Genomic DNA, 24,849 nt, shown 5'->3' with positions numbered 1-24,849 from the left:
AACTTTAAGGCCTAAGTACTGCCATGAGCTGATCTTGCAGACCATACATACCCATGGAGTGGCGCAGTAATCCCCAAAGCTCCTACCAACCATTCATTCCATTTCCCTTCTTGAATGTACATGGAAAGCATACCGGACATGGAGCCAGGAGGGGTAAGTCCATGCCCTGGATCTGTTGCTAACAAGCTATATGACCCCGGCCTCGGTTTTTTCATGCAACGTGAGGAAGGTGCAGCAGATTACATTTTGGGTTCTTTCTAGTTCTACCAGATCACCTACCAGAATGAATAACCAAAAAACCCCCCAACTGGCTAGAGAATTACCCCCGTTGGGTCATACCCATTCTCCAGATTCTGGGGTCTGATCTAGAGGCTATGATAAAGGAAAGGGAGCTGGGCATGATACACCAACTACATCCTGAACCTTTAAATACTGGGATTATTGATGCTGTAATTTTTTACATCCTGCACTCTCTTTTTTACCTAAGGAATCAAATCAAAACACTTTCAGAAGGGAAAGTGGAGGGTACTACCTCTTTTTAAAAGCGAGGTAAGAGAGGAGGCACTGAGGTTTAAATTCTGAAGGGAATGGGCTGAAGTGAGACTGTGGCCGTTAGCAACCTTGGTCAGTCCAGGCTTTAGCCTCGGCAGCTTCCTCCTGTAGTGATGCCATGGGGAGGTGTAGTGGTGGCTGAAAGAGCTTGCAGACGTCTCAATCTGCCCGTTGGTGTAGGAGTGGAATAGGAGAAATGCAAAAGGGTGAAGGTGATCCTGACCATTAGGCTTACTGGGAGAGTCAGGACAGCAATGTGCTTGACAAAGTGATTTAAAATATTTTAACTACAACTATAAAGAACCTGTGCTTTCCCCACCAGGGGGAAGTTATCGATATTTCCTTAATAATCCAGGTACTGACCATCTTTGGGAGCTCACCAACTATATCAGTGCCGCAAGGCAATTCCATTCACTTACACTTCTCTCTTGTATCCCTGAGAGGGGAGGTCGAGGGCTGGGTTCTCAGAGATCTTAATGGCGCCCTGCATGGCTGCCAATAGACCGTTTCCTCCTTCACCTCGCAGGGCTGGGCCGAAGCACTCCGGGCGTCTGATGAGCAGCTTGACCACAACACTAGCATTTTCTTCCACACTTTCGCCTAAGGAAAAGGGGCATTATTTCCTTTTTATTGGAAAGGACAACCCCAGGGTTTATGTCTAAATTGACGAGGTTGGGAGAACAGTACTGGCTTGAGCTTGTCACTCATTTGTAAAATTAGGAGGTAAAACTGGTAGAGAGAAAGGTGAGCTTTGATAAATTAGGTCCAGATCTGTTTTTGAAGTATTAAGATTAACCATTATAAAACAGAATCTTGAAGTTCAGGATTTTGTGCTGTGATTATTTTACTACATTTAGATCCTCAGAAAGCAAAAAATGCACTACTGAGTCTTCCCCAGATTACTGATTCAGTCACAAGTGACTTAGAGGACAAAGAACTTGACATCTGGGGTGCCTGGGTGGCTCAGTCGTTAAGCGTCTGCCTTCGGCTCAGGTCATGGTCCCAGGGTCTTGGGATCGAGCCCCGCATTGGGCTCCCTGCTCTGCGGGAAGCCTGCTTCTCCCTCTCCCACTCTCCCTGCTTGTGTTCCCTCTCTCACTGTCTCTCTCTGTCAAATAAATAAATAAAATCTTAAAAAAAAAAAAAAGAACTTGACATCTTTGTTAACTTCACGAGAGGCTGTGAAAACCTACCTCCTTCCTTCCCTGAGAAGAGGTAAAATGGTAACTCAAGCTGATGTGCCTCAATTAAGATCTAAGGAAACAACATGTTAGCCTCCCAAATGCATTCTCAGAGTCTAAACACGTACCTCAGAACAACCAAGTTTGTGTGGATGGACATCAGGGCGTTTCTGACATTATTGATCCAGATAATCTACTTGGTAAATTTGTCCTGGTTATTCCTAAGTTACCTCTCTGGGAAGCTGAAGGTTGGAGAATTGTATTCTGCTCGTATTTTCTCTTTGGAAGAACATGGACAACTAAGACAGGGCTCATTTCCCAAAGCAGTGATGAAGCGGTGGAACTGGAACACTTAGGGAAGGGGAGCCAGTGGCTCTCAGAGAAAATTCTTGTCACTGAAAGCAGTTCTACAGCTTGTTCAAACAACTTCATGAAACACATCTTCTGCCTCAGATGAAATCTTAATTTGTGTTGAGAATTTATCCCTGGGCTAAGACTCTGAGAAAAGACTTTTTGGATGTTGTGTATCAGATGAAGGCTGACAAAAATTTTTTCTACAAGATCGTCAGATATCCTTGGAGGATTGAGCTCTCTAACAGAGGCTGGCAACTTGCATCAACCAAGTCATTCCAAGTGGTTGAGACTTATGATCTCTTCCTTAGGGCTTTCTAACCTATGGAGGAAGGAGCTGGGCATAGGTCAGTAAACTACTATGGCAGCACAGAGAGCAAATGAGGACCTGTTTCCCCATTTGGTCATTAATTCAACCATTCATTAAGCTCACATTACTCATTAGTCACTGATTCTTTGGCCCAGTGGACAAGCAGTGTAGAAGACAGGCAAGCCTGGACCCCAGAATGAGATGAGTGGAAAGGTCTATTTACCTGCAGCAGAGCTTCCCAAATACCTTACAGATATGTGAGCAAGAAATAAATGCTTATTATTCTATGCCATTGAGACTATAATGCTTTTTGTTATGCAGCAGAGGTCAATTAACACAGGCTGAGAGTAGAAACAGGGAAATAGTTCCTATGCAGCTCCAGTGGTCCAGGTGGAAGATAATGATGGTTTGGAGTAGGATGTGGCCAGTGGAGATGGAGAGAAATCCAAGTTGATGGATTCCAGGTAAATTTTAGACACTGAGCCTACAGAATTTTAAGTGGACTGAATGTGGGGATAAGGAAAAAGTCTGAATGGAGGATGCCACCTAAGATTTTTGAGTATCTGCAGTTAGTAGTGCTAGCTAGGGACATGGGGAAGCTAAGAGAACAAGTCTGGGGCAGATATACAAATTAAGCCTTAAGATCTACAAAATGTGAAATGCCTATCCAACGTTCAAGTAGAAATATCAAGTAGGCAGCAGGTTACACAAGTCTGGGGCTCAGGGAAGAGAAAAAGGATGGAAATGTGTATTTGGGGGACCATTAGCAAACATGTGGAATTTAAAGATAAGGGATTGAATGAAAATCTTGCAGGATGGACTGGTATAGTAGTCCAGAAATTCTGGAGGCTAGTATTTAATTCCAGAATCATGCTAAAATGTTGCCCATGTATCTAGAGTTTGGATCCATATCGCTTTTTCATGAAATGTGTTAAATAAAACTTGAGTGAGCCTGAAACCTGGAGTCAGAGTTGAGGTGTGCTCTAATAGAATAGAACTCACCTGTTAAATAGGGACATTCTCACTGACTTGATGAAAATCAGTTTGTGGTGAGTATCAGGATCATAATACTGTCACTTTGGGGGAATAATGTTGATGAAGCAGCTCTTGCCCTGCTTTACTATTTCAGTTAAAATCCACAATATTATGTAGGTACCAGGCTTCATTTGCCATTGTTATCAATAAAATGATTGATGAAGAGCCCATGTACATATGGATTCAGCACATTTGGGCTCATGCCAAAATGCTCAGCCATCAGCACTGCTGGAATCCCACAGGCAGCAGTGGAGGAGAAATGCTGAATAATTTACTTAGCATGAAAATAACAAGGCCACACAGCTTTTCACCCCAGCCAGATTTCCTCATTTTGGTATTCTGGGTATTCATTTGCCATTGGCTTATTTATTTTGAGTAATTTTTTTTTATTATGTTCAGTTAGCCAGCATATAGTACATCATTAGTTTTTGATGCAGTGTTCAACAATTTTCTATTACTTGTGTTGTTTTGACTATCTCTGGGTTTTTATAGTTTCACTTTGAGTTTTTACAGATGGAGTCACATTTCCTTGTCTTTGTCACTATAAGCCCATCTTGACCCCAATGACCAATTTCCTTCTCCTTCTCAGGCACAGGGATTCAAGAAGGTCCATTGGGAGAATGAGGAAGGTGGCGTAGAAGATATTTCCCAAGCCTTATAATTGGTGAGATGTTGTAACTCAGACATTAAGTACCCAACCCCCACTAGTCATATCTCAATTGCACCTCATATTCTATCTTCTCTCACCACGATAGCCTGAAGTGTCTCCTGAGTACAACACTGTGATGTTGTTTATAATTGTCTTAAACTGTTATTTAAATCTTTTACTGTTGGTCAGTTTTTCAAAAGTTTGCCGAATCTTTCCAACTATATTGTAAATGTGAGAATAAGAACAATGTCTCACACATTTTAATCCTAACCATCCCTAGTCTTCAGTACCAATCACACTTAAGAGTGGTTATTACATCCTTTCTGACTCTGATAACATAAATACATGAATGGAAATGACCCGGCTGATTCTTTTAAGCATCTGTATCTACTGTGCCCTTCAAAGGTACCAAAGCTATTTTGTGCCTTTGACCCTAAAATTTTTTTTCCAGCTTTACTGAGATAAAATTGATATATCTTAAAAGAGTCACATCTCCTAGATCAAGGGCCAATCAGTAGGCTCTGACCACACTACTCTGTTAAACTATGTCCCTTCGTTTCTTCAAGATGTATTATTCAACACTTGCCTTTCCCCCCAGGTATTCCTAGATTTACTCTACCAGATTCCAACAAACACTGTCATTTTTGGCATTTTTGGCATTCCAACAAACACTGTCGCTAGTCACACATGTCACTATGTAGATAGGTGTAGTCAGTTACAATGTTTTTAGTAATTATTCCATGTACATTTCTCATAATTCCACTTAGGTTTCCTCTGTTTCTGGCTTTGACTTATGCCTTCAGGGTTTTTAGAGCATGTCTCTTCTCACATCTCACGGCCTCTCACTGCACCTCTCACTTCCCATGTCACCTAATGGATACCCAAGGTATGGTCACTGATGACAAATCTGCCTAGGAAAACAGATTCATCAAAGCTAGGAATATTGTGTCCCTCACAACTAAGTTTATAGCCTGGGAAAGATATCACTAAAATACTCCAAGGACTCAAAGGAATCACAGAATACCTTTTCCCTTTTTCTTGTGATTGTTAAGTAATCTTCCTCCTTGGAATCTACATTAGGAAGGGATTAGTCAGACACCCAGACACATCTGTGTCTAGACTGGTTATAAAGTTTACAACTGCTGGGTAAATAGAAGCTTCTCAGCTTCATTACTCCTAGAGTAAAACACAACCCAAGGCTTCTGAGCAAGCTAATAAAAAAAAGTGGAGCAAATTATATGCTTTAAGAAGTTTCTTTTCAAAACAAATCTTGTTTAAGAAGATTTAATACAAACATTAAGAGAGACTAGTAAAATAATGGTAGAAAGAATTTTCCAATTTTATTATTTTGATATAGAAGAGCTTTTGATTTGGCTTTTAAAAATTAAAAAAAAATTAATACCAAACAGTAATTAAATAATGCTGCAATTTTTGAACAGCTCAAAGGAGAAAATGCTTTTTCTCTTTGTCCATTCATTAGAAAGACTGTACTACCAAGACAATACTGTACAATGGTGTGAATAATGTTTGGCCACTGGGGCCAAACTGCTCCAGTTCAAATCCTGGCTTTACATCCTACTAGCTGTGTGATTCTGGGCAAGGTACTTAACCCCTCTAAGCAACTGGGTCTCTTTCTCTGTAAGATGAAGAAGATAACTGTACCTCTCTCATTGGATTTTTGTATTATGTGAGTTAATACATTCAAAAGTGCTTTGAACAGTTCCTGGCACATGGTAAGTGCTCAATAAGGGTTAGCTGCTATCATCACCACCACCATCCTCACCAACTCCATCATCACTCACCACCACCCACCACAGTCACCCCCACACCCCACTATGACAATCCACCCCACAACCATCACATCTCACCAACACCCACTATGACCAGCCCATTGTCACTCATCACTACGTACAACCATCACTGCACCTCTCACTAACCACCACCCACTTCAATCACCCCCAAAACCTGCTATGACCACTACTCAACCATCATATCCCCCAAACAATATCATCACCAACTACTACCCACTATTACCATCCCACCATCATCCACCATAGCCACCTGCCACCACCTACCATTATTCATCATGATCACTCTCACCACCTCCCATGATCACCTATAATACCTTTATCTTTTACTGCTGAGTAGAGGTCACAAACAGTCCTTTCTAATCACCTTTTAGACATGAAAACTTATAAAGGGCTTTGAGATCCCTAAAGAATCTATTTATCAGAGTCTTCCCATTTCAAATGCCGTAATATTCTTGTAAAGATCATAAACAACAATGACAACTATCATGATTGCAGGCTTACTACATTTCTGGCACTGTGCTAATCTAAGTTTTCCATGGATTATTTCATTTAAGCCTTACAACAACTCTGTGAAGTACATACTATTGTTATCTCTACTTAACACACACACACACACACACACACACACAAACTGAGGCTAGGGAAGTTTTAGTAACTTGCCTAAACTTGCAAAGCTAGTAAGTGGCAGTTATATTTGCACCCCAGATACTCCACTCTGCAGCCTAAAGTCTTCCATATCACTCTGCTGTGCTTAAAGCACTCCTTCTCCTTCTTTAGGGGTTCAAGAAGATTCTAACGTTTCTTTCTCACACTCTCCATCTATCTCTCTTTCGTGCTTCCCCTGGGACAGTCTACTCCCACCATTTCAACTACAGATGATGTGCGAGTCTCTTCAGTCCCAATCTGTGGACTGATCTCTCTCTCTCTCTCTCTCTCTCTCTCCCTCAAAACTCAATCAGGGCATCCCCATTTTGGGGTCACACACTGCAAAATCAATGAACTGTTGGTTTGAATGAAACCAAGCTCATTATCTTCTATTACAAACCATTTTTTCCTTCTCACATATCTGTCTCTTTCCCTTTCTCCTTCTCTCCTTCTCTCCTTCTCTCCTTCCCTCCTTCCCTCCTTCCTAGAGAGGGAGAGGGGAGAAACAGAGGGAGAGGGAGAGAGAGAATCTCAAGCAGGCTCCATGCCCAGTGCAGTGCCCTACCTGGGGCTCAATCTCACAACCCTGAGATCATGACCCGAGCCAAAATCAAGAATCAGATCTTTAACCAACAGAATCACCCCAGCTCCCCTCACATCCTTATTTCTTTTTCTCCCTATGCTTAAATCTCTAAGCTTCAATGTGACTTCCATTTCTTTTTATCAACACAACCAGGCACAACTACCATAATCATCACCATCACCTAGTTGTATAAATACTGTCTCTAATTTCTTTCAAATGTATCTCCCCCATTCCATTCCTACCACCATTATTATCATTTAGAAACTCATTATTTTAACCTGGGCACAGAAGTTCCCAGTGGTTCCCATCAGTTTCCCTCCAGTTAAAAAGGTTTCCCAGTTCTCTGCAACTGAATCTAAACTTTTCAGCTTAGCATTTAGGTTCTTTCTGTTCTAGCTGCCTACCTACCTTTTATTTATTTATTTATTTATTTATTTATTTATTTATTTATTTATTTATTTATTTATTTTAAAGATTTTACATATTTATTTGAGAGAGAGAGAGAGAGAGAGAGAACACAGAGGGAGAGTGAGAGGGAGAAGCAGACTCCCCACTGAGCAGGGAGCCCGATGCGGGGCTCGATCCCAGGACCCTGGGATCATGACCTGAGCCGAAGGCAGACGCTTAACCGCCTGAGCCACCCAGGCGCCCCTGCCTACCTACCTTTTAAACCTCATCTCTTGCCACTGTCATCCACCTCTCTATCCTCCAGACCAACAGATTACTCTCTTTCCTGAGCACAGCATGCTTTAGTCTTGAGGCAACTGTTCATGCTGCTCCCCAGTTGGATCACCTTTCCTGCATCTATGCATCTGGGAAATGTGACCCTTTGAAGCTCATTTCTAATATCACCTCCTCCATGAGGCCTGCTCTGATCTTCTCAACAGGATGTGAGTTTCTCCTCACGAAGCCCTACAGGATTCTGTCCCTGCCTTACTCTACTTATTATAGTGACCTCTGTTCATGTCTACTCTCCCTTACTAGACTATACATTTTTGGGAAGCAGAAGCTATTTATCTTTTGCCAAAACCAAATGTGGCCTTTATATTATAGAGACACATATACATTACATCAAAATGTATGTATTGGGCCTTCTTGGTGGTGTAGTTGGTTGAGCAACCAACTCTTGGTTTCAGCACAGGTTATGATCTCAGGGTCTTGGGATTGAGCCCCTGCATGAGGCTCTGTGCTTAGCACGGAGCCTGCTTGAGATTCTCTCTCCCTCTGCCCCTCCCACTCATGCTCGCTCTCCAACAAATCTTTAAAAAAAAAATAAAATGTATATATTTTCCTACTGATGGGCCAATTTGCTAGAGTTCATTGCTTTATGAAACTGCACTATAAAGAATATGCAATGGGTGCCTGGATGGCTCAGTCGGTTAAGCGTCTGCCTTCAGCTCAGGTCATGATCGCAGGGTCCTGGGATCGAGCCCCGCATCGGGCTCCCTGCTCAGCAGGAGAGTCTGCTTCTCCCACTTCCTCTCCCTCTGCCCCTGCTCGTGTACTCTCTCTCCTGCTCACTCTCTCAAATAAATAAATAAAATCTTAAAAAAAAAAAGAATATGAGAAAAAGGGCATAAAACCACCTGAAAGCAAAGGGAGTAGACTAGACTAAACATTTTGGTCTAGAGTTTAGTTCAATATGGTCATATGTAACCAGGATAAGCAAATGTTGGAGTTTGGGCAATCTCAATAGGAACAGAGCTAATGGATTCCTTTACCTTCATAACCTATATAGACAGTCCCACTAAAATGACTCATAAAGCTCTTGATCTTGTGAAGGTGGCCAAGATGAATGAATACATTAGTCCTGGCTTGATTTGTGTCATACAGTCTACTCAGATAATTTGGTGAGATTTATGAACCCTTAAAAACCACTTAAAAAATTTTCCCTATTATCACAGTTACTCTGAATTAATTCTGCACATGCGGTCATTTGGATTGAAAGTGCAACAGACTATTAGAGGATTTGCTGTCATTGGCCTCAAAGAAAATGGAATTCAGCAATGCTGGCGATGAATAGATAGGGACACTGAAGAGTAGAGAGAGCAGCAGAAGATGGGTGATCAAGAATCTGGCCAGATGAGACCCAGGAAGAAAAGGGGGGAAAACCAGGATGATGGAAATCATTCAAATATTAAGAGCAGAGTGTATTACAGTAGAGGAAGGTAAGCAGGTGGGATGGGGATGAAAGGAGACAAGAAAAGTACACAGTAATACAATGATCCCGTCGTGGCAATATACTTTGAGATAAACTCTTACACTTAGAACATTTGGTCTGATTGCTCATGAGCAGCAATCCCTCTTTGCAATCATGTAATGAGCCAAGCTGGATTTGTTAGCCTGGAACTCCAAACTGGGAGAAGGGAGAAGGATCATGATTCTCATGTGAATATAATGAATTAGTATTAGAACAAAATCTTGGGAGACAAGGTACATTTCCAAGAAAGCAGCCCACTTAATTTTACACAATATTCAGTATATTATACTCAGGGGACTAAAGAAGTTTTGTAGACTTGGAATTCATTATAAATGGGAAGTAATTTGTGTTAAGAAGAATAGTATTTAAGGTTGCCACAGAAATACTTCTCTCTTGGGAGTTTAGTTACCTTTTACAGCTATTTAGTTATTCTTAATTTTTATGCATGCATGTATCCATCTATCCAACAGTCTAAGGATCTGAAGGCACATCTGCATTTAGCTTTGTGAAACTGGTGAGATGCAGATATTAATAATTCCTGCTTTTCCTGAGAGAAGAGGTACAAAGCCGTGAAAAAAGCCCTAGCCTCTGCCTTGATTTTCTTGCTGCATCTGGGACGAGCGCTCGGTAGTCTGTCCACTGGACGCTATTCTTGATCCTTCTCTGGCCTGATTCTCCCTGAGCCTGTTCGGCCAGCTGCCACTTATAGGCAGGAAGAAAGGCAAAGGACCTCTCTTTCCTTATATGTCCCCCAGTTTATGCCACCCTAGATCTGAAAGGCATTAAAAATCTGGGACTCACTGTTCACAAAGACGGCAAACCTCAGGAAGGACAGGTAACGTTCCCCTTCAATGGGGTTCCAGCCGACATCAGGGTATCCTTTGGCTAGAAGCATGGGGCAGCTCTGCAGGCCACAGCCTGCCAAGTAGGTCACCACCTGCCAACAACAGTACAAAAGTAAGTGTCTACATTTTTTATAAGATAGCTGTCAGGCCTATAAAATTCTAGGGACAGAAGGGCTTTCATTCTCCCAGAAGCTAGAGAGAGCCCCAAACTTTTAAGTTAATAATTCAGTAGGTTTGAAACCAGAACTTCCAATTCATTATTGTTTCCAAGTAACCAATAGGACTGATTATCACTCTTAGGGAGGAATACTCCATGAGCTCTCAGTTCCTTGGTTTTCCCAGTTCTGGCAAGAGGGAACTGCCATTTAAACACAGCCCTAATGGGGTGCCTGGGTGGCTCTGTAGGTTAAGCGTCCGACTCTTGATTTCGGCTCAGGTCATGATCTCAGGGTCACGAGATGGAGCATCGCGTTGGGCTCTGCGCTCAGTGGGGAGTCTGCTTGAGATTCTCTCTCTTCCTCTGCCTCTCCCCCCACGTGTGTGTGCACATGCTCACACACTCTCTCTAAAAGTTAATAGATCTTAAGAAAAAAAATAAACACAGGCCTAACTAGGAGGCATCTGGGGAGATAAGGGGTCCAGGAGGGCTATGTTCATTTGGCCATGTTATTTTAAGACCGAAGTATTCAGTCACTGGTTGACTCTGAGTGGGCCCTTGACAAATTGGGGATCCCTACTTAAGTTCTGCATTACCAATCATGGTTTCAAGTCAAAAGCCAAGATGTTAAGGTTGGGGTGGTGAGTGAGGGTGCCATGGCCAGTTAAGGGCTGGGATTCGTAGTGTTCTCTTTGCTTCCGGGTCACCGGATCTCAGCCCTGTGATCTTGTAGACTAGTTTAGAACTTGCCTACTTTTTAGAAGGTGTCAAGCAAAAAAAAAAAAAAGGTCTGGCAAATAGACCTTTGCTTGAAATGCAGTTGTTATTCTTTTTTTTTCTTCCCAGTTGTTATTCTGATTTAGCCTTTGACATTTTATGTGTACAAGGAGAAGGGGAGAATCCACGGTGCTGCAAAAATCCTCAAAGTCATTCATTTTTGAATCCCCAGAGCCCAGCATATAGCAAATAGTCAATACGTAGTTTTCAAATGAATCACGTATTTGCTGATGTCAAATACTCTTAAGTCCTTTTGTAAGAATAATGAATCTAAGGCACAACTCATATGAAACAGTCATCACGGTTTTTTTTTCCTTCTTAAACCAGTAAAGATACTATTCTGCTTGGAGCTCGGACTTGATTTGGCCTTTAAAGTGTCAGGAAAACATCAATAAAGGCAGGAATTAGGCAGTGTTTTCAAAGTTATAGAAGCAGCACATTTCACTGGCCTCTGAAATAAGCGCCACGTGTGTGTGTGTGTGGGGAGGGGGTTGTTGTTCAATCTTAAGGGACCTAATTTCTGCTGTGATCAATGGAAAGGAAGAACGGCAGGAACTCTCCCAGGAACCACACTTGGGTGATTTCCTGACACTGGGCTGAATAAAGCCCGTAGCACTGGGCTGAGCTGCTGAGCCACTGGAACCACTGGAAGACGGGGTAGCAGACCTCATCCTGCCCCTTTACTCATCTCCCTAGGTCCCCCTTTCTCAGCCTCCCGGCCTCTCCTTATCCTATCCTGCATCTTCCAAGGGAGGCTTAGGGTCATTGTCAAGCAGGGTCATTTCAAAAGCTGAACTGCAGCTAAGGAGGGGTACTGAGTACTGAATCTCGTGGCATTGTCCTGCTGTAAGAGAACCATCAGCCACTTTCCTATACAGGCATCAGTTACCTCACAAACTAAAACACGGAGGTTTTATTTATTTATTTTTTTTGAGAGAGAGAGAGCGTGTGTGAGTGAGCGGTGAGTGGGAGGGGCAGCGGGGGAGGGAGAGAGAGAATCTTAAACAGGTTCCACACTCCCTGATACAGGGCTCGATCTCACGATCCTGAGATCATGACCTGAGCCGAAATCAGGAGTCAGACACTTCACCGACTGAGCCACCCCGGCGCCCAAAACACTGAGTTCTTGATTGCAGTTTCAGTGCATGTGGAGCAGAGTTTGACTGAAGTCTGTCTCACTAGCAGACCAGGAATAGCCACGGCATTTGTGGAAAAGCGTTCACACAATGTACTGCTGGGAGGCAGAACATTTGAGTCTGTGTGTGTATGGGAGGGGGTGTGTCTTGTTTCGGATCCAATCGGTTCTTCTCGCTAAAACCAGGCTGTGTTTTCTAAAACACAAGTCATGTTGTGTCACTCCTCTGCTTAAAGCCCTCCGATGGCTTCCTTCGCTCTTGGCTCTACAGAGAGGTCCTAGCATTGAACAGGTAACGGCATGGCCTCTGGAGCCAGACTCTTTCAGATCCTGGCTCTTACACTTAATAAACCTCACGACGCTGAGCATATTAGCTAACCTCTCGATGCCTCAGTTTCCTCTCCTATAACTGGGGGCACTAACAAAAAGGCACGTTCTGAGGGTCGTGTTCATGGGAGTTAATTCAGAGTGGACCGGGCCCACGGTGACCAGGTAGGAGTATGAATGTCTACCACGAACAGTTATGGTAGCATCAACCCCAATTGCCTACTGTCCCCCCTCACTCCCCAAGCACTCCCTCCAAACACCCCATGATTCCTCACATCCACTTTCCCAGTTCTCGGGCACACCACGCTCTCCTCATTAACCTCAAACATTCCCGGCACACTTTCCCCAATGGTGTGGCTGCTTGGTTTCTACTCTTCCCTCAGCTCATCACTCTCCCGAGTGACCTTCCTGATCCCCTGGTCACGGTGAGCCCTGCCTCGCCCACACACTTCCAGACCCGCTGTTCAGTGGCTGACCTCCTACTTGTCCCCCTTGCCCTCAACACATCAGTCTCCTTCATACTCAGAGAGTATACTGTGAATCTTGGCAGCCACCTAGTCAAGGAAATAGCCCCAAAATGAAGGGTGAAAGATGTAGGTGACTCAGCCTCCAGTCATCACCACCAGTGGGGGCGCATTTCACAGTCCCCATGTGGGGAGTCTCAGTTTTGCTTCAGCTGAACCTGCAGACGATGTGTGGGCCTTCTTTATCTGTATACTGATTATACAGTTTTCTGTCATGTTTCTTTCTTTAGTGTGTGGACTTAAAAATTCGATGATACAGAACTTTATTAAGATCCACAGGTCTCTGGTGATGTTCCATGTAGACCAGTGAGGCTGGGCCTCCACATACAGAGAACACAAATATCCAGATACCCATGTCTATGACGTTGGCTCTTCCTGCCCATAGGAGATGCTCTGGTCCTAATTATCAGACTGCTGCCAGTTACTCACTTTCTACCACATTTTCATGGAGTGTTGAAGAGGTTCTGATGGAGACCCAGTCTTTGGTCTGCATTTCCTTGGCTTGGCTAGGCTACAGGCAGGAGAGGGCAAGCACATTGCCTCCCCGGGGCCAGTTACCTTCTCGAGGTCCGGTTCTTCTAAGCCCAGCGCTAACTCGTTGTTGTCCATCACGGAGGAAGCTGCCACATCCAGTGGGGTAGATCCTCTCATCGAAGGGGAGGCTGAGGAAGGAAGAGAGGAGAGAGAAAGGGATGGGGGCCGCCCAGTGCTGAGCTGAGGTTGCAGTGCCCACTCATGGTCAGGAGAGGGCAGCAAACACACTAAACCTGGGTCTCATCGTTGTTCAGAGGGGGCTGCCTGCCCAATTTAAGAACAGCTCTGTTTATTATCCTTGTCCCCACACTCGTTACTGATTGCGAATATGAAGTAAGTTAGAAAATCGGTTGACAGAATTAGCCGGGACCATGTGTTTTCAAGTACTTTCATAACATGATCCTTCTTGGGGGCCCTACTTCGGTGATCCCTCAAAAGGTAGAGAGGCCACTTAACCAACTAAGCTCAAATGACTTGGCTATGTCTAGGGCCACCACCCAGAATTTAAAAATAGCCTCAAACAGCATGAGTTCATATAGTTCTATCAGGTCACCAGTGTTGTCTTTGATTTTCCTTTGTTTGATTCTTAGGCTAGAATTAAGAAAAACTTTTTTTTTTAATAAAAGGTTGGTAGTCTGAGGTTGCATTTGATAAATCAGAAACCTGAGATTTCAGATTTTACATGGACGTAAGCGTGGTTTTGCGTCTTTCACAAATTCCCTTGGTTTACACCCAGGACAGTGAGTGAAGCATATGCACTGTGCTGTTTTTTTTGGTGGTGTCGATGGATTCACACTGCTTACCCACAGTTGCTCGTGGCCAGTCCACCCTGCCGCTTAGGAGAGCACTGTCTAGTTGGCTGATGGGACAGGTACGTAGCCGACAGCCAGCCTGCCAAGCAGGGCTCGGATCTCTGGCCTTGCTCTGTCTTATCAGCGCTGCTCCCTGGTCAGCAGAGTGGGCTGGGGGTGGGGGAGCTGCGTCCCCGGACTCGATCTGCAATCTCAGGCAGCATCTCATAAGCCATGAGCCACTGGTCCCAGGGGAGACAAGGGAAAACTCTGTGACTACGCCAACACAAATCTGTCACTGGTGCTGGTGGGAAGCAACATCTCTCCTTAGGTTGGACAGCAGAGACATCATGTCGTCATTTCATTTATTTTTAGATCAGGCAGGTTCCTTCTTATGTTTAAAAATACCTTAGCAGGTATGTAGCTTCTTTCCCTTTCCCTCCTAAGCGGTCAGCAGGGGGGGTGTCACCTCCAAGCCCAAATGTGGAAACGGTAACATGACATACCTAGGCCAACACTGCTATTCTCCAGCAGGTAACTTAGATGCTCAAACATGGCCTTCTGATTTTGCCGGCTAATTCGACAGAAATAGCAGAGGAAACGGCAACAGCTAGCAACCATTTTTGGAAAAGCAATCTGTAGGGAGAAGAAGGAAGTGTCAGGGAAAAGAGTGAGTCCTTTCTGAAAAGTCTGACTTTCAAGAGTCTTAGGGTGTGCAATCAATGGACTTCCACCTGTCAGTACTGGTGTAAGCTATGAACAGTTTGGAAAATGAATTTTCTCCTTACTTCCAGTGTTTTCCAAGACTTACTCACTTATTCCAAGACAGAGTGGACACCTGAGAAGAGGCTTCCCAAGATATTGAGAGCTAATTTTAGCTCCTGAAATGTCTTTCTTACAAAGGAAAAAGAGGTCAAACAAGAATCCTAGACACCCTCCTATGTCACATGAAATTGCGTGACCCTACATGAGACTATCGTTTCCATCTGGGAAGGGAGTGGACAGAACTCTGATGAGAAAGTATTATAACAGGCCTGAGTCCTCTGGGTAAAGGCAGGCCCCTGGAGTTGTGGGAGCCTGATGAGCATTGCCCTCTCAGGCTGTTGAGCCTTCCCCAATTACATTTTTCTTCTTCCCTAGTCACTTCTGTCCTTGATGACTGCTCTCCAATGGGCTCCCATAGCACCTGTAATCTGATTCATATAATTTAGCACTGAGATACCATCTTCTGTTACTGCTGATTGCACTTAGCTTCTCTCCTTAACAAAGTAATTAGCATCTCTAGAGCCTGGCCACATCTTAGTTTTGATCCAGTAATGCTCAGTAAGTGGTATCTGTGTTAACCTTGCTCTGGATCCTAGAAAGTCCTTGATTTCCCCCTTTAGAATCATGGGGGTGGGCACTCTCAAAAGTAAAGTTCCGAAACCTACACGCTACCTGCTTGCTGAGGCGTGCAGACATCTGCTCAGGGCTCTTCTGCAGAGGGCCCACTTTCCCGAGGGACCAGAAGGAAGTGAGTGAGAAGGAAAGTGAGCTTGGCTTCTGTTCTTCCTTCACACCCCCACCTGTCAATACCGGTGGAACTGCTTTGCAGATCATTCATTCCAAGGACCTGGCACTCTGGAATTTCCAACATCTGAAAACATCCTCCCATCTACTGCCTTCAGACCTGAACTCTGAGCACCCCACGCAAGTTAGGATAAATGCCCAGGGAGCTCCCCCTGACAGCGGGCTTGTTATGGGGGGGCTGGCAAGGAAAGCCAATATCCTCAGGAGTTCGGTGCACAGAGCAAACACGCGCACTCCCAAGGGAGTGCTGCCACGATCGTTATTAAGATCTTGTTCTCCTTTAGAGCAGCATTCTCCTGATCCAGCACAAAACACACTGGGCTCCTAAGTGGAACCTGGAGGAACTCGGTCTTGGAAGGAGCAGGGCTGAAGAGTATGGGAAGGAAACTCAGCAGGTGACCAGACTTGTGGAACGAGTGGGAAAAGCTCTGAGCCTCACTGGCTGGATTTCATCCATCCCTTGGCTATTTCCTGGCTTTATGCACATCCCTCCCTCTCCCCGGGAAGTGTCACGAGGCAATGGACACGAGCCATGTGGCCGCGAACAAGTCACCACATGCCCCCGTGTAGGGGTCAAGTTCTGGCTGAGTTCCCCTTGTAGGATTACCTGAGACTTCTCCGCGCCCAACACGTTCACCATCACCTCCATCACCGTCTCGTGCATGCCAAGGACTCGCATGAGGTTGGGATGCTGGTAAAACACCTTGTTGTTCATAATGTCTCTACGGTAAAGACGGGACAGAGCCTTCAGCACTTGCTTCTATTGGTGCTATGAGCATTCAGGGTTGAGGACACACAAATGCGCAGACACAGTGGGGGTGAAGGAATGCAAATGTGACAGGCTGGAAGGTCCGAAGAAGCTACCAGGTCAGTCAGAATATATGTGGAGTGCCTTTTTTAGCTGACAGGAGTATTCTGTGCTCATTCAGGAGTATTCTGTATTCATTTCTATGAAGTACTTTCTTTCTTTGAGACATTTCCTTCTAATGACATATTTCACAGTTGTCCTTTGTCTTTTTTTTTTTTTTTTAAGATTTATTTATTTATTTGACTGAGAGAGAGGGAACACAAGCAGGGGGAGGGGGAGAGGGGGAAGCAGGCTTCCCACCAAGCAGGGAGCCCAATGTGGGGCTTGATCCCAGGACCCTGGGATCATGACCTGAGCCGAAGGCAGACGCTTAACGACTGAGCCACCCAGGTGCCCCTTCCCTTTGTCTTTTTCCTTGAAATAGTTTTGAGACAGCCCAAATTACTGGATTTCTCTTCCTCCATGTACTCAGGGTTTTCTATATATCTATTTTCCTCCTCTCATCCTTATATCTAAGTCTCTGTGTACTTCAGTTTTCTTAATGATGGGGATGTACCCCTTTCTTAAAGGCAGCTGTATATTAGATAGATACCCATGACATTTTGGGGCAGCAGTCTTCAAAAACCAGTGAAATTAACAATGAAATATATAAAATTGTATTTTTAAATTAATAAATTCACACATAGGGCGCCTGGATGGCTCAGTCGGTTAAGCGACTGCCTTCGGCTCAGGTCGTGATCCTGGAGTCCCGGGATCGAGTCCCGCATCGGGCTCCCTGCTCGGCGGGGAGTCTGCTTCTCCCTCTGACCCTCCCCCCCTCATGTGCTTGCTCTCTCTCATTCTCTCTGTCTCAAATAAATAAATAAATAAATAAATAAATAAATAAATAAATTCACACATAATAAAGCTGCAGGCAAATCAAAATGCAGGAGCAGCCTGTGACGTGGCTGTGTAATCCCTCACAGGGTGGCTAGCCTCGGCCTGTCCCTGTCTCCTGAGTGCTGGCTGCTGTTAAGAGGAGATAGCACCAGCTTTTACTGCTGCTCTGTCTACTGCAAGGGCCAGGGGAGAAGCTAATTCTGCAGGTTTGTTTTCCCATTAGAGTCTCTTCATTTCTAGTACATGCCTGATTCTTCCTTGGAAATGAATTTGAAGCATGAGAACATGCTTCATGGGGCAAGGGGTTGCCCCAACCCAGGGATCCTCAAAGTCCCTCTTCTGGGGATCAGGTGGGGTTCCTTCAGTGGGCTGGCTCCAGGGCGGTGGGATGGTACATGGAGCAGCAAGAAGGTTGTGGTCCTAGTTCTTGATTTTATTTTATTTTATTTAATTAATTAATTAATTAATTTATTTTTTAGATTTTATTTATTCATGAGAGATAGAGAGAGAGAGAGAGGCAGAGGCAGAGGGAGAAGCAGGCTCCCGGCAGAGCAGGGAGCCTGATGCGGGACTCGATCCCAGGACCCTGGGATCATGACCTGAGCTGAAAGCAGACACTTAACCGACTGAGCCACCCAGGCGTCCCCTAGTTCTTGATTTTAATCAAGTAACACCGTGGGCTGGTCGGTTAAATTTTTTGGGCTTTGGTTTGCTCATCCACAACATGGAACTATACCACCTAATGAAAGGAAATCTTTTTGATGTCTATAATGCTATCTTTTTGACAGCATGGCTTCTAAGGAAGAGCTGTGAGCTATTGTTATGAGGGAAGGTGCCTTGCAGAACTGACAAAAATGACTCTCTGGGTTTGTCCCAAGCAAAGAGAGGGATCAGCCAACAGTTTCTCAGAGGGAAGTCTCAGAAGAATTCCAGTCAAAAGCTCAACTGCTCAAATAATGTCTCTCCTGTTGAGTTGAACACACTATTCCTTCCTCTGAATTGTTTTCATTGCCTCCCTGGGGCTATTTTCTTCAGACACAAACCAATGTCCTGCCGTCTGGTCTCATCGGTTCTCAAAGGTGACTGATTCAGCAAGAATGTTATCCCATGAGGAGTGAAATCAGGATGGTGGCACACAGGGATTTTATACTACTGGATTCTGGAATATCTATATAGCCAGGTAAACCAGTTTTCCCTCCTGAAGTTCTCCTGAGGGACATGCACTCAACTGTGAATGACCTACCCCAGGCCATTGATCATGAGCAGCTCCTCTTCCTTGCCCATCCTGACACTGAGCAGGCAGCGGATCTGGCCCAGCGCGGCCAGCAGGTTGATGGTGTCGCTCACGGAGACCTGACTGATGGTGTAGGTCTTCCGCAGGGCCTGCAGCAACTCCCCGATGCTGTCATACTGTCTCCGGAGGAGGTTGAACATCATCCGGACCAACTCCGCGTCTTGGATCTGGTCCTCCTGGGCCCAGCAGATCATGGTCTGTGAGATGAGCTCCTTCAAGGTTGCTAGAAGGACGATAGAGAGGACCGGTATGGTGGCTGTCATGGCACAGGGAGAGAGCTGTGTATCTCAGCCACCCCATTCGACAAGGACATAACATCAGTGGTCAAGGTTAAAACATTCTTTTCCTAAGGGTGAATATGGCACGCAGAGAAGTGAAATACATCATCAAAAGACATATATGTGAACCATACTACAAGAAATGAATATCACAATTTTGAATGGAGAGTACTAAATATTTTATTTTGATTAAATGACATTTGAATCGATACTGGAAATAGAAGACTAAGTAAGATACTGTCCTTGTGTTCAGGGGCTCACAACCCAGTTCTTTACATTTTCATTCTGATTTTATAAAAAAAAGTTTGTCTTTATTTTATAACACAGTGTAATAAATACTAAAATGTGCAAGTGCCATGGGACAGAGTGGGGAGTAATTAATTCTGGGGCGGGGGGTGGCAAAGGCGTGAGAAGGTGACACTGGTCACTGGCTCTTTCGAGTCAAATGATATTAAACCCTGGATTTTCTCTACCATGGATACTATTCCCCAAGTACTTTAAATATACCACATACCATGAACTGAGTAAGCCACACCATCGATGCAAGAATTCTAGAAGATATTTTGGATGACACACACATAAAACTCTGTTAGGAGATGGAGAGAAGTAGATGGAGAACATTCTATCAGGTCTGAAGACTTTGCAGCTGGACCGCTGACCATCAGCTCCTTGAACGGACTGTGTTCCTCTGATCTTCGGCAGGGGTCAGCGAACACTGCCTCATGACCACTTCCACAAGCATCAAGAGAAAAGCCAGGATGCCTCTGAATTCAGAAGTTATCAGGGCTCATACGGGTTGCACAGAAATACCCCTGGCTGCCCAGGTAAAGGAAAGGTCATTGAAGTGGGATCGGATCAACCGTGGGACCTTCAGAGGTTGGACTAAGAGGCTCCTGAACAAAGTGCTGAGTGGCATTGGTGTGGTAGGATGGTCAGAAGGGAGAGGCAGATCTGAGGTAGAGGAAAGAGGGAAAGATGGCTTGCCAGAACGTCTGGGAGGGCACTGTGCACCCCCTCCCCATGTCTCTCACACACACATGTCTCCAGAAAATGCGATGACAGGGGTGAGAAATGCTGCTCTAAAATCACAGTTGCCTCCAAGTCTGGCTCTGCCTATCGCATTCCCACAAGGTATGGATGGCACCAAGATCCTTAATTCAGACCTGATGATAAAGGCAGAGCTTAGGGGACAATAAAGGTCATTCAGTCCATCAGTGAAGAAACTGGGAATAAGCTTAGATCAGTGCCTTTGGTAGCCTGCGCCACCTCTAACAGTCTAGTTTTCTACCTCCATGTCATTATATATGGCAGATGTCTGCTCTACGTACAGTCTTGGCTCATCATGAGGATATAAAAATAGAACTTGGTTACCAAAGCTTCAGAAGAGATCTAGATGTAAAGGATGAATTTAACTTACTGCTGGGTCTATCAACCCTGTGGGTGTTGTAGGTTCAGATGAGAGACAGGCTGCAAAACTTAAAAAAGGATACCCAGAGCAGAAAGAGGCAAAGTTAAAAGATGTTCCTAAGAGACCTCACTAGGGAGGGATTGCTGACTAATATCTGTTAGGTTAGATAATATCTCTATCCTCTGGGGGGAAATCAGTCATTTATGGGACAGGCTGGGCTGCTGTCAGGAACCTATTTCCTCACTGGCCAAATAAATGTAAGAGTTTCTGTTTCTCCCAGTTAATAGTCACGGTAAGGAATGAAAGCATGACAAAACCGTATAACAGACACTCTTGGACCCAATGAAAGTTTTTCTAGTCCTGTAAGTACAATTCCCCCTTCAGCCTACCTTGTGACCTGCAAGAATTATGGTTTTCTCCACTAACAGCCAAATTCTCTGCCGAGATCATTCACATCACAGTCCCTGCCGCACATGAAAAAACAACCACCAGAATTGTTAGTCAGCTCAAGGACCATCCTCTTGTCAAAGGGAATTTTACAGAGTCCTAAGGAAACCAAGTAAATATTAGTTTTCCCTTAACTTGGCTTTCAGATTAGTTCAGGAACTGGGTGAGCTCTTAGCCACACAGTGATGTAATAATCCAAATCAACATTCATAGAGAAAGGAACATTTACAGCAAAACACCTCTTGAGAGGGCCGACGAGAAAGGAGACAGCCCTTTACCTGAGAGAGTGGAGCAGGAAGCACCCGAAGGGTTCTCTGTCCAGGCAAGCCTTCCAGCAAGTGTAAGAGAATGGGATCAACAATTATGTGTGTGTGACCAAGCAGAAGCTCAATTAAAAGGAAAACATGACCCCAAGACTCTGACAGAAAAAAGCAAGACTCACGGTCGTGTTATTGATGGACAGATGTAATTCAGTGAATGCACGACATTTAAGGCCATTCTTGTAGGACAGGGTTTCAAATTGGGAGATGGAAGTTCAGAAACTGAGAGAAAGAATAACTATGAGAAGAAAGAAGACTGAGGAGAGATGGCAGGGGAGGAAATATTCCCAAGAGCCCTGAATGCATGGCATATTTCATGGCCTGACATACACTAGAGACCGAGCACCACCAAGCAAACCTAGGCTGAGTTAATGAATTTCTAACGCTCTGAACACCTCTGGGACGGAGATGGAGCTTTTTACACCCCTGGCAGCAATGCTAGTGAAAATTCCTCAGATTTTAATTAGCTCCCACGCACCGGCAGTAGAGTGGCATAAATGTACCAGGGTCCAGAGGTTAAAAAGATTGTTTTCTAGAATGTGGTAGGCTCTTCATATATCTGTACAGCTGAGGATTAAAATAATTAATGCCTATAATCATGTCTGGCACATACTGTGAGCTTAATAAAGGTTAACTATTCTATCTATACCTGTAGTTGTAGAAGTGTGGTCCACAGAGCCTTAGGGATTCCAGGCCCTTTAGGTGGTTTGCGAGGCCAAACGTATTTTCATAATAATTCTAAGATGTGATTTGCCTTTTTCACCGTGTCGACAGCTGGCCTGAAGGTATAGAAGCAATGTGGGTACAAGAGGGGGTGCCTCAGCGCGAATCAAGGCGGTCGCACCGAACACCAAGCTTTACCAACATATCCCCAGAAAGATGCCCAGTTTCACATGAGAATGTGCCACATGAAATATAAAAATAATTTTATTAATAATAAACTTTTTTTAAAAGATTTTATTTATTTATTTGACAGAGAGAGACACAGCGAGAGAGAGAACAAGCAGGGGGAGTGAGAGAGGGAGAAACAGGTTTCTCGCTGAGCAGGGAGCCCGGTGTGGGGCTCAATCCCAGGACCCTGGGAACATGACCTGAGCCGGAGGCAGACGCTTAACGACTGAGCCACCCAGGGGCCCCTAATAATAAACTCTTGAGTAGGCATCTTCCTAATCTCCTGGGGGACAAAAAGGGAAGGATGCCTACAACACTTCTGCTGCAAACGGGCGGTGAGAGGACTTTGTGAGGAGAAGGGCTTGTGTGGTTGCCGGAGCTGTAAGCTCAGCTGGCTGCGCGTCTCCTGGAAGGCTCTTTTTAATTAAAAAAACGCAGACAGACCAGGCTGGTTCATCAGACTTGGGTGAATGACAGACATGTTCTTATAAATGAAAGAAGCAAGCTCGTCACTTCAAGGAAAACAACGGAGAGTATCTGTTGCCAATAATATAATTTTTGAGCTTTCAAGTGAAAATGAGAATTTTAGAAAATGTTTATCTGCCACAGTGAGTTTGACAGCTTCCCAGTACTTAAAGACTTTCTGATTAAATTGTTGATCTTAACAAATGTGATTTCTAAAATATTTTATAATGAAATACGTCAACATTTGGAAGTTCTGCATAACTTGGTGAACCAATAATTTCCCAAAGACCAAAGGCCTTATGTTACAAAAACATTCATGGGTAAAAGACCTATTTAAATGAAAGACAGACCAATGAGTTCTTATATAACCAAGCACAAAAATTTCCTTAATGTTATTTCAGGTTCTACATGGCAATGAACTTTTGAGAACCTACTACTTGTTGAGCTTTGATGTAGTATTAAAGGAGAATCAGCACAATTATCTGAAAAAGGCTATTAAAATACTCTTCCCCTTTCCAACTATGTATCTCTGAGACCAGTTTTCTTCCTATTCTTTAACCAGGTATAAGAACCCAGCTATCTTCTATTAAGTCAGACATTGGAGATTTATAAAAATGCAAAACAATGTTGCTTGTCTCATTATTTTTGCTTTGTTTTGAAAAATTTAGTCATTTCTCACAGAAGTATATTATTTATATAACATGTAATGGGGTTTTTGTTATTTTTAAATGAATGAATTATTGCAAAAATTTGTTTTAAATTCTAATTCAGCAATATTGATAGATATATTCCACAGAAGCTAAAGTTTTTTGAGGTCTTTGATAATTTTTAAGAGCGTAAGAGGGGTCTTGAGGCCAAAAAGTTCAAGAAGCACTGATTTATACAAAAGGGTCTATGCTGAGGTGATAGCCATGACCGGGACACAAAGCATTCCCTCCAGCTAAGATAGAGCCCTGTTCCGTTAGCCTGTGTGACCCCAATCCAGTAGCTAACATGTGAACTTGGACAGTTACAGCTTAGGACGCTTTCTATGTTTGTTTCTGGATGGGAGGTAGACTGAATGTGAGTGTAAGATGGGTAAGACACCTCACCCTGAGAAATAAAATGAGGATTAAAGCAGCATTATTTTGAAACTTGAATCCTGGCAGTCAGGAAGGACCCCGGCCATTGTTCCTGCATCACCAAAGGGGGCTCCCTGCCGGTCTGAAGGGCTCAAGGTGCTTCCCTCCTTATATCAATTTGGGTGCAAGCTGTCATCTTCAGAGCAAGGGGGGCGGGGTGGGTGGCTTTCACACCGAGGCTGCCTGGCCTCGTTTAGCCTGCTTGCAGCCAGCGCGATCGGACACGCAGAAAAGTGGGCTGCAGGACAGAGAGGGAGGCACTTAATTCTTTGTCCCACATTAGCTGACCCTTCAGCAGTGATGTTACTCTCATTAATACTGCAAACCAGGGCTGTCGCCTACAGAAGGCTTTGTTCTGGAGTCACTGTGAATCCAGGCCTCAGGACAAATCTCATTCGCAGGTGCCCGCCATCCTCGTCTGAGTAGCTGAGTTACCCTCTAGTTGTGCCAACTCCTAAATGAGCTAACCAATCAAGTGATAACACTGAGCTAACTAGTCTGTATGAAACTATTTCAAGACCCAACGATTACCCGCAGCATCTTACTAGACACTAGATAAACACATGTAAGGCATTTAATGAGAAAGTATAAGATAATGAGTAAAACTGTGTTGTCCAAGACATTTAGGAAATAAGACAACTCATAAGAAGGTACAACTTCTCTAGTAATATAAAAATTCCAAAGAAATTAGAGAAATGATCAGATCTTCCTCCTTTACTTTCCCCCCGACGTGTCCTTCCTCTAAAGTTCTTCATATTTCTCAAAGAGGTCCACATCACATGGCGACTAGAAAAGTAGGGAAGAAAAATCTCTATTGTGAAGTTAAGAGGGGCCCTCCCAGGGATGGATGAAGCAGTCTGATGGGAAAGACACTACCCTTCGCTATGGCTACTTCGGAATGCCATTTTCTTTCAAGAGCTGATTCACATAAGCAGTCCCTGTAGTAAATACTTTTATGTTTT

General features: G+C 44.1%; 1 protein-coding gene across 1 annotated transcript in view; it reads right to left on the bottom strand.

Annotated features, from left to right (window-relative positions):
• The window catches only part of RYR3 (ryanodine receptor 3), a 509,236-nt gene that overhangs the window by 122,819 nt on the left and 361,568 nt on the right, over positions 1-24,849 (bottom strand). The window contains 6 exon segments of the mRNA XM_064570716.1: positions 972-1,152; positions 10,119-10,254; positions 13,641-13,744; positions 14,914-15,043; positions 16,584-16,698; positions 18,907-19,180. Coding sequence (XP_064426786.1) covers positions 972-1,152; positions 10,119-10,254; positions 13,641-13,744; positions 14,914-15,043; positions 16,584-16,698; positions 18,907-19,180 — 940 coding nt within the window.

This window comes from Mirounga angustirostris, unplaced genomic scaffold (assembly GCF_029215605.1).
Source record: "Mirounga angustirostris isolate CCGP_5_RB_7025 unplaced genomic scaffold, mMirAng1.0.hap1 SCAF_9, whole genome shotgun sequence".
Classification (NCBI taxonomy): Eukaryota; Metazoa; Chordata; class Mammalia; order Carnivora; family Phocidae; genus Mirounga; species Mirounga angustirostris.
This window is presented reverse-complemented; position numbering and strand designations above follow the sequence as displayed.